General features: G+C 35.3%; 1 protein-coding gene across 5 annotated transcripts in view; it reads left to right on the forward strand.

Moving 5' to 3' along the window:
• The first annotated feature begins 2,060 nt into the window (after window positions 1–2,060).
• Window positions 2,061–19,221, forward strand: part of LOC127873054 (1-phosphatidylinositol 4,5-bisphosphate phosphodiesterase beta-1-like) — a 167,791-nt gene continuing 150,630 nt past the window's right edge. For 2 of the 5 annotated variants that reach the window (XM_052416618.1, XM_052416624.1), the window contains exons 1-2: window positions 2,063–2,359; window positions 6,835–6,912. In XM_052416618.1, the coding sequence (XP_052272578.1) occupies window positions 2,261–2,359; window positions 6,835–6,912 (177 nt within the window). In that variant the 5' untranslated portion in view covers window positions 2,063–2,260. Of the gene's footprint in view, window positions 2,360–6,834; window positions 6,913–19,221 lie in introns of all 5 variants that reach the window. The other 3 variants (XM_052416621.1, XM_052416622.1, XM_052416623.1) reach the window with 3 other exon arrangements.

The following is a 19,221-nucleotide window of genomic DNA, read 5'->3' on the forward strand; positions in this document are numbered from 1 at the left end:
CGCCCCACGTTACTTTCCTCTTTTACGGAATTCTTCGTTTAAAAGGAGTTTCTTTAAAACGAAAATCTAGTCTAGGCGGAAAGTGTCACCCCTGATAAGCCTCTGTGGACTACACATGCTAATCTCGAATGACAGTTTAAGCACATGAATTAAGACCAGTTTTCTCAGAACGAGGCCCAGATACATGTCATGTATATAATAAATGCACATTGCACGTAGGACAACTCATTCTCTGGCATGCATATTAGTTTTTACAATATATACGTCCCTGTAAGTAATAGCATTCCGCATATACTTAACTGCCTGGAAATTATACAAAATATACAAATGCTCATACGCAAATTCGTTTGGTATTTGCTTTTGAGCTGTTTCTGTTTGCGTCCAAATATTTACGGAAATCCTTTAGTGGTATTTTTCTCTCGATGTCTTTGTACTGTTGCGTGTTGTTTGTACGTTAACTGCTGGAATCAAAACGTTAAAGTATTTGTAAAGTTTGTTTTGCATTGAAGAATTTTCATAATTAAAAAACAACTATATTCGAGTTACTAGTTATATGTGAGTTCTAACAGTTAAAATTGAGGTTTAATGCAATTTCTCCTTTCCGTACCATATTTACATTGTAAGCCAGATACCGCATTATTAAATGCAAAATGTACTTGAACATATATTTGAAATCTTAGAGAAATCTCCGTTCAGAATCCTATAGTCATAACGTAAGTGACCCATTCTCAACAAAAGACAACACTGAATGACTTGGAACAGGACATTTATATGAGTCGCGCTCTGTGAAAACAGGGCTTAATGAATGCGCTTACAGTTTCATCGCAGATTAGCCTGTGCAGTCCGTACAGGCTCATCTGGGACGTCACTCTCCGCTTGTATTGTATTTTTAGTTTACAGAAAGTCTCTTCTTAGCGAAAATTCAGTTGAGATGGAAAGTTTCGTCCCTGATTAGCATGTGCGAACTGCAAAGGCTTATCTGTAACGACACTTCCCGCTCACGCATTTTTTCCCTACAGCCAGGCTCACAAGAAACGCCATGCATTCTTGACATGGACCGCACAAGATGAAGTCACGATAACGCAATAAATATGTGGTCAGCCAAGGTAAAGTAAATCAGCAAAGTTAACGTAGTAGAAAAACTACGTACATGTCTTTGTTCATGTATATTTGTGTATTTCATGCACTTTATGCGCCTTTGTCATGATTAAATTCAACAAAGTTAAAATGGCAAAATAGCCAGTCGGCATGGGCTTATCAGCGGCGACAATTTCCGAGTGTTTGTATTTTTCTTTTAAAGGAAGTGTCTTCTTCGCAAAAACCTAGTTTAGGCGGAAAATGTCGTTGCGGACTGCATATGGTTACCTCAGACGACACTTTACGCTCATGCATTAAAACCCCGTTTTCCTAGGGCGAGTCCCAAATATATGTGTTTGGAAAGATAACCGGATTCTTCTTTCTGTGTATTCTGAAAATGTTTCATTTGCTATGTTCAAATTAACTTCATTTACCTGTTTTCAAGTCTCAAGATTTCATCGATCGTCCTGTAAGCTGTGTGCCGATGCGTAAGTCGTGTTAATGGTGAGATAGGGTTTTCCTGAACTGTATCAAACGCTCTACCGAATGCCATCACAATGGTAATCAAAAATTGAATTCAGTTAAAAGGGCTAGCATGTTAAACGTCAGCTTGGTTGAAGTCATACAAACGAAATTGGTCCATTGAAATAAAAACAATAGTGGTTTACATCATGTGTGATTCGAATAACCTTAAAACTTTTATTCACATTGATAAAAACGGGTTGGTCATTAATTCTTTAAAATCGTGTTACAACTAACACCTAAGCCATAGGCGACTGAAACGTATAAATTTCATACTTTAAACAGCGTGAAGCCTTGTTTAGATATTTATATGTAGCCATTGAGTAAGTGTGTAACCTATAAAGGACACACCCACTAGACAGTCCGACATTTTGATTAGGTCACATGACCCATTACTTTGACGGACGATTCCATTTAGTATATTATATTTACGGTTGGTTACATGGTCAAATTGTACTACTAGTTACAAACAATTTCGATGAAAAAATGTACATACTATTTTTAATCTGTCAGAGATCTTAATTCAACTTGAAATAATTAAAGTTTTCAATCAGTCGGGTATTGACAAAAACCCGTATCTGAAAATAAACTCGTCCTTGTGCATAGGAAATAAGGCCAGTCTATTTACAGAAATAGACAAATACAATGTTAGGATTTTGACATGGCGGGTGCAAAACTAGCCGTTCATGTTGTGCAGCTGAAACCAGTGATAGTTCCGGAAACACTAGTGAAAGGAAATAAATTCATAAAATGGGACGACGTAAGTTTCACACGCGGAATTTCTGTCTTTAAATAGAAACATGTCTATATTGACTGATTTGATCAGGGTCCATCAAGCGTTTTTTGCTCAAAATTATGATAAATATTTTAATAAAAAAGTTCGCAAAATGTATTACTGTATTATTGTGTTCTATTTATCACAGCAGACTAAATGATATTACTAATTGAGATGAAAAGAAATTATTTTGTAAACAGATTTTATTAGTTATCAATAAGAACACATTTCTAAGTTTTGTTTATCCTTTAAATCCTATAATTTATTGGCTATCATGACTGATATCATGTTGTGAAGATTTACAGACTAGCATGCATAAATATATGAGTTTATCAACATGTAGTCCATATAAATGGACTCCTAGAGCCTTTGATAATTTTTGCTATGGCGGCTCTGGTAGTCCATATGCACCCCTTCATAAACATAGGTGCAGATCAGCGCAGCGAATCCGTGCGCTTCACTAAACAGACGTTGTTCGAGACAAATTGAGGAAAATAATGAGTAAACTCAGTGCTCACACTGGCCTTCAGAAAATAATAGCCATAATTTTTTTCCTTAAAAAAATAATAGCCAGAACAGACGCGGACTTTTCAGCAAATCTGAAGGCAAAAAGAAAAAAACAATCTATCTCATTTAATCTATATATATATATATATATATATATAACAAGCATAATATCAGTGTGTCTTTTTCTTATAAAATATAATCATGACTTTACAATAAAGAATACAATCAAGGTTTGGGTGTCACTTAACAAACCAGATATCAGCTACAGTTACATACACATGATAATAAAGGGCAGAGCCCCCACCCCACCCAGGGCCAGAGCCCTTACTAATTATACTGTTTTATTATAGTTTTTCCAATTGCAATTTCTGGTGAATACAATTAAAATATTATAAACCACACCTTCCGTATCACCGCATGTGTACCGGTATTCGTCATTCTGTTTTTTTCTATTATGAACTTCGAAAATAAATCACATTCGACGACAAAAATACAGTATCCGAAAACGGCAATTCAAAAAATTTTACGCGTTTTGCACATTAATGATTAAATAAAAGGTGCATATCGTTCGACTACTTTATCTCTTATTACGACGTTTGCCATCGGCCGCTATATTGTAGGCAGAGGCCAATATCAAATGCAAATGATTAATTCAAACAATTACACTTTCGCAATGTCAATCATGTTTACATCAAATAACGTCACAGCGCGTGATTTAAAATACACCACCTCAGTGTAATTCCAAACACGTGTTTCGTTAAAATTAGCTGGCCATGGTATATGCCGGGTCCCTTTGAATTGAGAAAAATTCGCAGCGTTTTGACTAAAATTGAGGGATTTGTGTTGTTGCTGTTTTGCTTAATGCTTCAAATGGAGAAAAGAAGTGTTTTTCAGTATTATTTTTAACCAGGTTACCGGGTTAAAAATTGAAATCATTATCAATTGATCACACATCAATAAATGTTAAAGCAGACGACAAACAGCGGTAATAAAGGGGATAATTCGTTGATGGCGATTTAATAATTATTTCATCAAGCAATTTTCAAAGGCGTGAAAAATAAAATCAGCCGAAAATATTCGAGGCGATTTTCAATAATGAAAAATTATAATTGGCGAAAAATTAAAGGGGCCTTTTCACAGATTTTGGCATTTTTTTTACGTATTCATTAAATGCTTTATATCGATAAATGTAAACATTTGATCGTAAAAGCTCCAGTAAAAAATCAAGAATAAAATTTAAAAAAGGAAAAGAACATTGCTCGGACCAGGTTTCGAACCAGTGACCCCTGGAGTCCTGCCAGAGTCCTGAAGTAAAAACGCTTTAGCCTATTGAGCTATTCCGCCGAGTACATATTCGCAAAGTATTTTATACCTTATATAAGCAATCTTCGTAGTTTCACAAAATTTAACGACAAAAACAGAACTCTCCAAATTATTCAATCGTTTCGCGTTGCAACGCTTTATAATTTTTAGGTTTTAAAATCGTCAAAAGATGCATATAATGGCTATATTAGACCATGGTAAATGTTCAGTATTACTGTTTCCTCACAAATATCATAACTAAAACGAAAATTTGCGAATCTGAAACAACTTTTTTCAATTTTGTCAATTTACCAAAGCGTGAAAAGATCCCTTTAATAGATCTAACAGTTACCGATAATTGTAAAGAACGGGGAGATTAAAGACGTTTATTTCCGAAATATATCACTGCAGTCGGACACTGAGAAAAACGCTCTAGGCCACGATGTCGCAGAAGTTATTAACGCGTGGATGACAACACACAGGGTCGAGTGTGTACACAGTAATCTCGTTATCGATTTTTCCTGCAAGATGGCCCGATTTACAGGCGTTTCGCACTCGCCGGACAACTTTTAGAGGCAATTATTTTTTGATATAGGCGGATAAAATAATCGCCATTTTTTCTAGACAATTTTAAGAAATAATAGCCAGTTGGATAAAATAATCTCCATTGGCGACAATGTCTGGCAGCAGCGTGAGCACTGAAACTTCATTAACGTGTTAAATTTACCTGAATGGCAACCTACGGATGTTATCCTTTGCATGCACCCTATAAAAACACGACAATGTTTCAACACACTTTTCTCGCTGACATGTTTATGTTTAAATTTGAAACAGTGTATTCTGTATCGAATATCACATCGTTATCGACTTTATAGGCTGGAGCACATAACCTGGCGTGCAAAATATTGGTGTACTGCGACCTAACCAATATTGGGTCAATTTTCCAATATGGCGGATACACCGTATAAAACAAAACCCAAGTCAAAAAATAAATTATTTTTTGCTTTAATGGTACCATTTGGATGAATTTGTGGTTTAGATAGGTAAACTTTAATAAGTTCTTGCAGTTTCAGTGTTACTTAACCCTTGCATTGTTGATAACATTTTTCACCCATGGACAAGAGAGAGCGCATTGCAACTCTAAGCAGCCCATTGGGCTATACAGCTTAGAGTTGAATTATTGCAACTAATAAACATGAAACCAACTGGATGACAGCAGTCACAATATTTGTCAATATTGTGAATGGAGTCTGAAATTTAAATTAAATTAACAAAAAACGCTTATAAAGGTATTCTTTGTGAAAAGCTTTTACCTTTCACTGCCTACTAGAAAACTACTCTACCATCTGAGCTTGCCTAGTGCCAGGACTTTTTATTCTCACAGTGACACAAATTTTCCCATAAATTGTTTAGGCACAATCCAGTTTCTTTGGCTTTGCAGCATTAAAAATAACAGTCCAGATAAAAAGTATGATCAGAGCTGGATTTGAACCTACTACCACATTTAAAATTAAGAACACAGCACACAAAAATTGAGCGAAACACTTGGCTGGATATTACCATGCATATTTATGAGCCATACACATGAATTTTTAATAAATTGTATTATAATAATTGTAAAGATTTGTGTCCTCTTAAGTTGGAACCCTCCAAACTATTCCGCAGATATCATGTGATTGCTTTTTTCCACATAATCACTGTTTTGAATTGGGTCCTTTACACTCATTTCGAGAAAAAAAAGTTATATTCGGCATTTGGGTAAGAGGCCTTAGGATGGGAGATTGATTAGGAAGGGGGGGAATGAATTTTATACCAGAGGAATGAAAAATCCTTCTGTAAGGATTGAAGGTTCTACAGTTATGAAACACCTTAAAGGGGCCTTTTCACAGATTTTGGCATTTTTTAACTTATTCATTAAATGCTTTATATTGATAAATGTAAACATTGGATCATAAAAGCTCCAGTAAAAAATCAAGAAAAAAATTTAAAAAAGGAAAAGAACATTGCCCGGAGCAGGTTTCGAACCAGTGACCTCTGGAGTCCTGCCAGAGTCCTGAAGTAAAAACGCTTTGACCTACTGAGCTATTCCGCCGAGTACACATTCTTGACGTATTTTATACCTTATATAAGCAATCTTCGTAGTTTCACAAAATTTAACGACAAAAACAGAACTCTCCAAATTATTCAATCGTTTCGCGTTGCAACGCTTTATAATTTTTAGGTTTTAAAATCGTCAAAAGATGCATATAATGGCTATATTAGAGCATGGTTAATGTTCAGTATTACTGTTTCCTCACAAATATCATAACTAAAACGAAAACTTACGAATCTGAAACAACTTTTTTCAATTTTGTCAATTTACCAAAGCGTGAAAAGATCCCTTTAAATTGTCCATATAAGTTGTGTAGAAGAATAGAAGCTATTGCATTGAATTGTAAAAAATATTTTAAAGAATTAAATCAGCTTCTATGCTTGACTCCATGGTCATTCCGTTCAAAATCTTCAGATCTTCCAAATTGATCTTAATTCCCTGCTGATTTGGTCATAATTCATATCAACATCAGAGATTTAAAAGAATCTTAGAAAATATATAATCGATCATGTCTTTTAGCTTAATACGGTATGTAAAATCCTCTCCCTGTCACTTTCAGAATTCTACAATAGGTCTGCCAGTGACCTTGAGGGTGGATCCCAAGGGATACTATTTATACTGGAGGGATCAGAACAAGGTTAGCGTGTTTGTTGTTTCAAATATCTCTCAATGCATGTAATTGAAAAATTAGATCATCATGTTTCAGTGGAATTATTCTTTGCCATGTATATCTTTCACCAGGATTTTTTCAGGCATAGCTTGAAAGCCAGGAATGTTGGTGGTGTGGAAGGGGTCATTTGTGTAAATATATAGGCATTAGCATATTTAAGTTACACAAAAACATGTACTTAACCTTTCTTTTTGTTCTTGCATCAAGTGTCTATAATTATGTTTAATATTGTTCTATGAAATTATCAATAGTAATTAGTATGTAAGTTTTTGAAAATGCACGTAATAACATGTCCAATCCATAAACCTTTACCATATCATAAAGTTCTATGTTAATGTTAACACATTTTAGTTAAAAATAAACACTTCTCATGTATTTTGTGTAAATTCTCTGTCCAGAAAAAAAAGCGCAGACAAATTGAGCGTCATGTACAACATCGCAACATCATAGCGGAAAGTGTGGGCTTTAATATTTGATAGCTGAATAAAAAACTAACCGGTACTAGCATAGAGAACGTTTAGATCTTTACTTTTGGTTATGAATTTTTTAGTGCTTTATTACAAAATTGTTAAAAAAACATTGGAAATTGGTGATATGATAACGTATAAACTTATTTGAAATGGATGTGAGAAGAAACCATGCAAATGTTTAACGATTTTTGTTTAAGGTTATTCTCAAAATCTCAATGTGTGCCAGTGTAAAAACAAAAACATTGCTGGGAAAAATAAACAATTCCCAAATGACATACATCATTATTGTTGTTCATTATTGTATAATGCAAGATAACATTTCCCAGTTATGTTGACATTTACATTAAATGTTTGTTTTTGCCCTCAGTTGTGTTAATTCTGTATTACATTATGGTAATACGTGCTGCACAACTATTTGATAATTGCTTTGGGAGTTGCAAAGCCAGCATGGGCTAATATGGCAAACTTTTGGTAACAATTACGAAAATTGTTTCATGACAAATGAGTTACTCCATTATATAATTTGTTGAGCTTCATGCTGCACTGGTTTGATTCCATGGCCATACCGTATAAATACATTTAAGTACGCTACCAGTGGAACTGGAGGGACCTGTAGGTTCACCCCTGGTCTATACGTACATAAGTCCATCCATCTGGCTGACTGTGAGAACTCAAAAAGTACTTTGGCTAGGTTGATGAAACTCAGTATGCCAATTAAGGGCCCCATATGCAGGGATTTCAATAGACTTTTGAAACCAGGCGTCAATGACCCCTGGATTGAAATTTTAAGGAGTCAAATTGAAAAATGCTGGGGTCAATTTTGAAGCGCGTTAATTGTGTTTTTGTCTGTATTATTCATTTTTTTTTTATAAAAAGATGCTCTAAGAGTTACACAATATCTTAAAAAGTTATACTGCTTTAATTATGAAATAACAATACTATGATACATAACACATCATATTTTAATGAATTGGTACACAAAGATAAGGACAAAATATAAATAATTTGTGCGAACAATATCGACTAAGTTTTTCAAAAACAAAACATGTTCCTTTCACAACTTTTATTATTTCTATCACTATGCTATGTTTATTTGTAAAATCAATAAATGCTCATTAAAATCTACTTCATCATAACACATTTAAGTCTTTAAACACATTTAAGTAATTATCCCCACGCTTTTTGAAAAAAAGGTGGGGATATTGTGGTTATCTCCGCCGTCCGTCCGTCCGTCCTGGCCACTATCTCCTCCTACACTAAAAGCACTAGAACCTTGAAACTTACACACATGGTAGCTATGAGCATATGTGCGACCCTGCACTATTTGGAATTTTGATCTGACCCCTGGGTCAAAAGTTATAGCAGTTGGGGTGGGGCCGCGTCAGAAATTATCACTCATTTTTTTAGGTTATTTTACATTTACTTCTTTATTTCTACACCGATTCACTTCAAATTGATACTGGACCTCTCTTATGACAATACGGTCAATCTCAACCATGCATGGCCCCATTCCCAACCCTGGGGCGCCCCGCCCACATAGGCCACACCCACCAAAAATTTCCATTTACTATAATTTTTATACGCCCGTATAAATACGGGACGTATTATGTGAAACCCCTTGGCGGCGGGCGGGCGGGCGGCGGGCGGCGGGCGGCGGGCGGAAGGCATCACTTTGTCCGGACTCTAATTCAAATTGTATTCATCCGATCTTCACCAAACTTGGTCAGCAGTTGCATCTAGTTGATATCTAGGCCAAGTTCGAATATGGGTCATGCCGGGTCAAAAACTAGGTCATAGGGTCAATAAGTGCATTTTCAAAGGGGCCACTTTGTCCGGACTCTATTTCAAATTGTATTCATCCGATCTTCACCAAACTTGGTCAGCAGTTGCATCTAGTTGATATATAGGCCAAGTTCGAATATGGATCATGCCGGGTCAAAAACTAGGTCATAGGGTCAATTAGTGCATTTTCAACGGCGCCACTTTGTCCGGACTCTAATTCAAATTGTATTCATCCGATCTTCACCAAACTTGGTCAGAAGTTGTATCTAGACAATATCTAGGTCAAGTTCGAATATGGGTCATGCTGGGTCAAAAACTAGGTCACAGGGTCACTTAGTGCATTTCAAGCATTTAGCATGGTGTCCACTCTCTAATTGAAGTAGTTTTCATCCAATCTTCACCAAACTTGGTCAGAAGTTGTATCTAGACAGTATTTAGGTCAAGTTGGAATATGGGTCATTCCAGGTCAAAAACTAGGTCACAGGGTCACTTAAACCATTTCAAGCATTTAGCAAGTGCTCTCTAATTGAAGTAGTTTTCATCCGATCTTCACCAACTTTGGTCAGAAGTTGTGTCTAGACAATATCTACATGTAGGTCAAGTTCAAATATGGGTCTTGCCAGGTTAAAAACTAGGTCCCGAGGTCCCGTAGTGCATTTCAAGCATTTAGCATGGTGTCTGCTCTCTAATTGAAGTAGTTTTCATCAGATCTTCACCAACTTTGGTCAGAAGTTGTGTCTAGATGATATGTAGGTCAAGTTCAAATATGGGTCATGGTAAAGTTATCAAGTTGTCCAAAGTCTTAAAACGGGCGTATCTTGTGACAGTTTGGCACTCTTGTTTCATTTCTACACCGATTCACTTCAAATTGATATCGAACTTCTCTTATGACAATACAGTCAATCTCAACTATGCATGGCCCCATTACCAACCCTGGGGCGCCCCGCCCACATAGACCACACCCACCCAAAATTGCGTTTTACTATAATTTCTTCATTTCTACACCGATTCACTTCAAATTGATACTGAACATCTCTTATGACAATACGGTAAATCTCAACTATGCATGGCCCCATTACCAACCCTGGGGCGCCCCGCCCACATAGACCACACCCACCCAAAATTGCCTTTTACTAATACTTCTTCATTTCTACACCGATTCACTTCAAATTGATACTGAACATCTCTTATGACAATACGGTCAATCTCAACTATGCATGGCCCCATTACCAACCCTGGGGCGCTCCGCCCACATAGGCCACACCCACCCAAAATTGCCTTTTACTATAATTTCTTCATTTCTACACCGATTCACTTCTAATTGATACTGAACTTCTCTTATGACAATACAGTCAATCTCAACTATGCATGGCCCCATTACCAACCCTGGGGCGCCCCGCCCACATAGACCACGCCCACCCAAAATTGCCTTTTACTATAACGTCTTCATTTCTACACTGATTCACTTCTAATTGATACTGAACGTCTCTTGTGACAATACGGTCAATCTCAACTATGCATGGCCCCATTACCAACCCTGGGGCGCCCCTAGGTCAAACATGCGGCGTGGGGATACGCGTCGGCCTCTGCCGCGCCATTTCTAGTTTAATATATGTACCGGTAGCACCTTTTCATCACATATTTATCATCATTACATGTATATTATCATCATCCCTATGATAGCTTTTGTAACAAAACACAATCTAACTGCATAGAACATCTAGTATATCTATTACTGTTTATCCGAATACTATACATGTCCGAAATATGTACACTTAAGAATGCCTTACCTGTAGTAGTTTAACTTTAATAATCCAAATTTTCCTTGTTGTTATCTGGTTTAACAAACCTAATTAAATGTTTGTTAAATCCAGTTAATGCTTTCTCCATTATTGAATCACCATTACTTGTAATTTGAATCTGTTGTTGTTGAATCGCCAGCTTTGAATTGAACGCGGGTTGAATGTTAATTTACAATACGTCCTGCATTTACAATGTCGAAGGTCATGACGTAGCAATTTAATTCTACTCGGATAATTTATATATAATCAAGGAAATGTGTTTTCTCAATGTTTATGTGTATTATTATGACTTGTTAGTATAAAAAATGAACTGTGATTCCAGTTTATATAAGATAGGTGTTACTCGTAATTATCGGTGGATTAACAAACTGACAAAACTTGCTGGACTTCCTACTAGTGGATCTACGTAATAAATGGACCTTTGATCAATTTTGTTTTTTCTTTAATTATTTTTGCCGACTTTCTTTAACCGTGCCGTCTGCAAAGTCTGCAGGATTGTCAATCAATTATCACGTAATCACTGCTGCTAATTACCCAGTTAGTGCGCACACACTATTTAGAATGTGACATGTGTACTGAAAGAGATAAGATAAACAACGCCCGGGGTATTCCTTCAATTATAGACCGAGTTTCAAATACTTAAACATTAATGTCAATTAGGAGCACAACGAGATTTATTACCATGGAACTCAAGATGTTAACTGACTGACACACAGGTCAAATTTTCCATGCGTCAAAATGACGCACGGCAGAAAAAAGGGTTGCGTCAAAAGCGAGTCGTTTTTAATTTGCTCGCGTCAAAACGCAGGATTCTGCGTCGATTGAAATCCCTGATATGGCAGTATTTTTTTTCATCAAAATTCATTTTGGGATTGGGGCCAGGTCCCTTCAGATTTAGTTTTGACAAAAAATGGGAAATTAGACTTTATAGTTTTTTTTAATTTATACAATACAAATACTTTACAAATGAGAGTACTCAATATTAGTGATTACGAGATTATATTTACTAAGTTTCAACAAATAAATCTGGATAAGAGATGAACTAAATGTTGAGATTTATTAAAAAGAATATTTTAAACTCTTAATTGCAAATGTTTAGGTCCCATTTGGGACGAATATATACTTTGATCATATAGAATGGGTCCTTCTGCCAGCACTGAATTTGAAAGATAATTAAAATACTGTATGGGGAATGTGCACATTATTTTAGGGTTTTTTGTCTAACAAAAATTGTGGTTGCTATGGTTACAGGAGTGAGTGAAAACTTTAATCTGGATCATAGGAAAACTCAAAAAGTACTGAAGCTTCCTCCTACAGCAATAACCCTGTACGCGAAAGCTGTTTTGTCTTAAAAATTAAGTTAAATACCCGGTCGAAGTAATAAAGTTTAGATTCAGCTGCAATTTCCTATGTATTTTGTCTCTACAAATTTGGTTCGTGTTTGAAAAGCCATTAATTAAGTGTATTGAATAGGCAACTACTATTATAACTGTTATTTTAAAATAAGAAAAGAATTATTAATATGTAATAGTTAAATAAAGTGCTGAATTTTTATTGGCATGAGTTAGAATTCCATTGCATTGGTGTACATGTACCAATAAATATTTTATTCTTATTGTTATGCTCCCCCCAAAAAAATTTGGGGGAGCATATATTCGCCGCTTCGTCTGTCCGTCCGTCCGTGTGTCCGTCCGTCCGTGCACAATTTTTGTCCGGGCTATTTCTCAGCAACTAATGACCGGATTTCAATGAAACTTTATGGAAAGCTTCACTACCAAGAGGAGATGTGCATATTATCAGCGGGTTCTGGTCGGATGATATTTTACAGAGTTATGGCCCTTGGAAATTTTCCTTTAACTGTACATATAGTGCAATTCTTGTCTGGGCTATTTCTCAGCAACTAATGACCGTAATTCAATGAAACTTTATGGGAAGCTTCACTACCAAGAGGAGATGTGCATATTATCAGCCGGTTCTGGTCGGATGACTTTTCACAGAGTTATGGCCCTTTGAAATTTTATATAAAACAATTCTTGTCCCCCCAACTACTGTGCCCTCAAGATGTTTCCTTTTATCTGAATATATAGTGCAATATTGTGACAAAAAAAACCTTTGGGGAGCATCACCCGTCTCCGACGGTTTCTTGTTTAAAGATTTGTTTTTGACTATCATTTATCAATATATTTCTTTGTCAAAAAACATTTGGATCATCAAATTATACAAATATTAAATGCTCTATACTGTTAGTGTTTTTTCCAGATCCTTTAAGCATGGCGCTGCGCCACGCCGCCTTACTTAAGTGCCACTCTGCCCTTTTCAAAGGCAAAAGCTGCCATGTGCCCTTTTTGATAACATCTTAATTGCCCCTTGACCAAACTTCTAAGCCAACAAGTTTCAGAGAATGGCCCCAAGTCAGCGAAGATTTGCGCAGTTGTGAATTAATCGTGTGAATTACCCCGTGTCAATATCAGTCGATAATTTCAAGAGGCTTTGTTATACCAAGCACAATAATCGGTCCGAAATGTGTACTCCAGTCCTCCACTATAAAATCGTGGACAGTTACTTCGGAGACTTGATGAAAAACTCGAAGTTATCCTCGTTGAAATAAATCATTTCGTGCATAATGGAAATATCTCAAAACATTAATTTGAACGCGTAATTAAATATAAAAAAAACACTAACAAGTTTTATCTTGTATCGTCTTTAATTAATTATTGAAACAATGACTGTACTAATTAAACAAAATGTGAATCGTGTACATGTATTAGGCGGACATATGATGTTACGTTGCTATGCGCACATAGTCGCCTATATCATTTTAACAAGATGGTGGACAATACAGAAAAAAATGGACTCCCTGCAAAAATGGCAAATAACAATTGAATTAACGATGGAGATCATACATTTAGAAAGGATTAATGAAATGCCTGTGGTAATCAACAATGCATAACACATTTTAGATACCAAAAACATATGAGTCGCATTTTGAGAAAACTGGGCATAATGCATGTGCTTAAAGTGTCATCCCAGATTAGCCTGTGCAGTCCGCACAGGCTTATCAGGGACGACACATTCCACTTTTACTAGATTTTCGGTGGAAAGGGACTTCCTTTAAAAGAAAAATACCATTAAAGCGGAAAGTGTCGTCCCTGATTAGCCTGTGCGGACTGCACAGGCTAATCTAGGACAACACTTTACGCACATGCATTATGCCCGGTTTTCTCAGAACAAGGCTCATGTTTATTAGTTATCTTGTTGGTGGATGTATGTCATGGAAAGGATTGTTTGCAAATTGTTAGCGTTCAGTTTACTCGCAAAGTTTAAACATCTGACAAGATTATTTTTAAAAAATGGGATAAGACAAACATAGTTTCATTTATATGTTAGTGGATCTGTGTTAATAATCGAATTCATATGCATATATTGATTTATTATGTTTGTGGTGCTGTACAGTTTACTGAAACAGCATGGAACTTTAATGGACATTGCAACGTAAATATATTAATATATATTAAAGTAAGTTAAATACATCAACTGCATGTACTATTAAATGTGCTTGATTATATTTGTCACACAACTTCCTCTGATGCGATTACATGTTTCTCCCTAAACCAGGTATTCATGGAACCTTTTTTTGCTTTAAATGCGCGTTAAAATGCCCTTTTTGAAAGTAATGCGCCATGCCCCTTTGCCCTCCTGGGAAAAACACTAACTGTATTGAAGTTTCAGGAGAAGGTATAGATGTGCCATTATGGTTTAAATTCCATATTTATTGACAGTTCAGGAGAGTATCTCTTTGTCCAATATGTCATTAACCCATTTATGCCTAGCGCCTAGAAAAAGAAGTTGGCAAACAGCGTAGACCCAGATGAGACGCCGCATGATGCGGCATCTCATCAGGGTCTTCGCTGTTTGCTCAAAGGAATTTCTGTAAGAAATATTCTAAATATAGAAATAAATATACTAGACATCCCTAACTTTGGAAATAAATTAATCCAATTTAGAAGGATGGGAGAGTCCACTAGGCATAAATGGGTTAATTGTGATTGAGTGCCGGTGTTTAGGTCATACTCTAAAGTCGTCAACTGTCCTGACAGTGATAATAGAATGTCCCATACAGTGCTCCAGATAACATGCGTAAAGGCGTAAAAACGAATAAAATTTCTTAAATAACGATTTAGATTTAAAATCTTTGCGTAAAGTTACGCATTGAAAAAATAAAACACGAATTCGACATTTTCGAACGTGCGTAAAACTTTCAGTAGCAAATTATATATGGTAAACATTTCATCCCGGTTCTGACTTGTCGAGGAGCTCAATTAAAACTACAACTTTATGTCAACGTCACTTTGCTGTGAGGAAGGGCCACACTTAAGAACGGTCGTAAGGCCAAACAGTCTCGATTCTGTTCTCCTGGTATTACAGGCGAGTCATTACTGTTTATTGTACCTTTTTAATTACACTTATCGTAATTTTTATACACAAGTAATAAACAACATACCTATTCAAAATGTCATTAAAATTAAATGTTAAATATATGTTTTTGATATGACTTTAACGGCGACCAAAATGCCATTATGACCTAAGCCGAAGTGTCAGTTACTGTTTTTAATAAAAAATCAAAATGGCCGACCGAAGCGGTGTATCGAAGCGTGGAAGGCAAAAAAAGCAAGATGAGCAAGATAGATGTGGGGTCTTTTGAGCCAGAAAAAGCTGTCCGATTATGGGAAAGCAAGAAACGGAAAAGAAAGCCAGGCTTTTCCAAGACTATAAACCAAAATGTTGGATTGTTGATGCATCAAAAACAATGCATAAAAATTATTTGGTAATATAGTGTTAAGAATTGATTTTATAAATAGGGGGTGAAATAAGAATTAATTTTCGAAATAGGGAGTAAATAAGAATTTGACCAAATTTTTATCTGGAGCTCTGGTCCCATATGTTTTTGATGTTAACATATGGCCTACTACTGGTACTGTTTCTTAAGTTTACTTAAACAGACTTGTTCACTGATTGAAATATGACAATTTTATATCCTTTTGTCTCTAACCACTGAAGAAGGAGAAAACAATTATTGCTTTGCTTTACCATTTATATTATATAATTTTTGTTACATTTTCTTTATTCAAAATTGTTTTAATAAAAAACAATGATTTGAAAATCTACTGGTAGTTCAAATAACTATTTTCAGAAGCTAAGAACAATATTTTACCTATATAATACAATACCATATTCAAATGTCTGAGTTTTTCTAATCCTCATATACAACTGATAATGTTTAGATGAAATAAAAATTTATAAGATGTGTGGTACAACCTTTGTTTATGGCATAACCTCTGTTTATGGGGTGCTACTGGGGAAGTTATTAGGTTTATGGTTGGATGGGTATTTTATTTGTTACCACATTTCAGCAGCCAGGACTAGAAGTGGGTGTAAGTACACTATATTAGCGCATGAAAACATCAGTCTGTGATTTGAATTTTTGTTTCAGTTGTGCCGTGATGTCCGGTAGAGTTAGAGTTCAGAGTGTATAATTATACATCTTTGCATATGTATATTTTTTTATGTGGATGGCATGCGATTGAAAATTTGCAGCTATTTTATCACATGAGTATTATACTATATTTTCCATATTTTGCTAGATATTTATGTATTTTTTTTGGCATGATACAGGACTTTCACTAAGTATTTTCAGTGTATCTTGTAAGTTAAAGCTTTGTCACTGTACAATGATGACATTTCTTACTTTGTTTTATTACTTAATGCAGGTTCTGTTCAACTTATACATGGTCACGTATGATTATATTTCTTGTTTACTTTGTTTGAATGGTAGCATATAAGTAATATCTTATTTTTATGGATTTTATTGATTCATGTTGTTTGGCAGAGATACGCATGATTGTTCAATTTGCAATGCACTTATAGGTTATGGTTATTTTAATAGTTGTTTTTGTTGACAAGTACTGTCCACAGTAAATATCATAGTACAGGTATTTATACTTGTAAATATTTTTTGAAACACAGTACACAGTTTGTAAATATTTATAAAAACACATATAAATTGTTTGATTCAATAGCTATTTTTTTGTTGACAAGTACTTTCCACAGTTAATAACATCGTACTTGGACACATTCTTTATACAATACACAGGTTGTAAATTTTAATAAAAAATCATTCTTTGTGTACATGGTAAAAATGTTTTCAAGATTGCCAATAGCCCATTGTATTAAGGATTACGAAATACTGATATTATATTTCACAATAGACCAGTCTTGTCATTGTACATGTATGTGATCAATATGCATTGCCCTTATCATACATTTAGGCATGGCAATATTAAAGGCTACTTTAAAAAAATCTCGAACAAAACGCCTGTGCTCTTGGTGACATTTTGAAAATTTTGCTGACAAATTTACATTGATTGACATTTTTGTAAGCATCCATTGTTGATCCTGCATACAGGCTTAGCACTTTCATCTATTTGCTTCAATTCTGGTATGAGTTTCTTTTCCTAGGTACATTCACTAGTTTTCATGGCCATTTTTCACTTGTATGCCTTTTTTGTAAACAACAAAATTCTGCGGTAATTTGACATTGCTTTAAACCTTAATTTAAGGCAGGTAATGTTTTGCATTACTGTGAAGCAATTATTATTTGCCAGGCATTAATTTTCCTATATTTTGTCAATAAACCGACTGACGAATTTAAGTTCATAACAAAAATTATGTCAAATGTTTAAAAAAAATTAAGACTGAATTACAATATGCATGAAAGACATTAACCCATTTATGCCTAGCGTCTAGAAAAAAGGCCTTGGCAAACAGCGTAGACCCAGATGAGACGCCACATGATGTGGCACCTCATCTGCAGTGCTCACGCTGCTGCCAGACATTATCGCCAATGGCGATTATTTTATCCAACTGGCTATTATTTCTTAAAATTGTCTAGAAAAAATGGCGATTATTTTATCCTCCTACATCAAAATACAAATTGCCTCTAAATGTTGTCCGGCGAATGCGAAACGCCTGCTAATCGGGCCCTCAAGCAGGAAAAATCAATAACGAGATTACCTGTGTACACACTCGACCCTGTGTATTGTCATACACGTGTCAATAACTTCTGCGCCATTGTGGCCTAGAGCGTTTTTCTCAATCAGTGTCCGACATCAGTGATATATTTCGGTAAAAACGTTTTTAATCTCCCCGTGCTTTACCAATTATCGGTAACTGTTAGATCTTTGTTAATTGTTTCGCCAATTATTATTTAATTGTCATGAAATCGCCGCTTATATTGTCGGCTGGTTTTGTTTTTCACTCCTTTTTTCTGCATTTAGATTACGTTGAACATTGCTTGATGAAATAATTATTTAATCGCCATCAACTAATTATCCCCGTAATTACCGCTATTTGTCGTCTGCTTTAATATAATGATTTCAATTTTTAACCAGGTAACCTGGTTTTCCCAGTTCAAAGGGACCCGGCATATGCCATGGCCAGCTAATTTTAACGAAACACGTGTTTAGAATTACACTGAGGTGGTGTATTTTAACTCACGCGCTGTGACGTTAATTGATGTAAACATGATCGGCATTGCGAAAGTGTTATTTTTGGAATAAATCATTTACAATTGACATTGGCCTCTGCCTACAATATTGCGGCCGATGGCAAACGTCGTATTAGGAGATAAAGTTGTCGAACGATATGCATATTTTAGATTATGCATATTAATATTTTATATTATGCATATTTCATGCGCAAAACGCGTACAATTTTTCGGATTACCGTTTTCGGATACTGTATTTTTTTCGTCGATTATGATTTATTTTCGAAGTTCATAATAGCAAAAATAGAATGACGAATACACATGCGGTGATACGGAAGGTGTGTTTTATAATATTTCGAGTTGTATTCACTAAAAATTGCAATCTGAAAAACTATAAAAAATAGTATAATTAGTAAGGGCTCTGGGTGGGTTGGGGCCTCTTCCCTTAATTCTTATGTGTATGTAACTGTAGCTGAGATCTGGTTTGTTAAGTCACACCCACAACATTGATTGTATTCTTTATTGTTAAGCCATGATAATATTTTATAAGAAAATGACACACTGATATTATGCTTGGTTTTAAGTATATTTATATATATATATTATAACTTAAATTCAATAGATATACATTTAATAAAACAAAGATAAAATGAGATTCATTGTTTTTTCCTTCTTTTTG

Source organism: Dreissena polymorpha, chromosome 3, assembly GCF_020536995.1.
Source record: "Dreissena polymorpha isolate Duluth1 chromosome 3, UMN_Dpol_1.0, whole genome shotgun sequence".
Lineage (NCBI taxonomy): Eukaryota > Metazoa > Mollusca > Bivalvia > Myida > Dreissenidae > Dreissena > Dreissena polymorpha.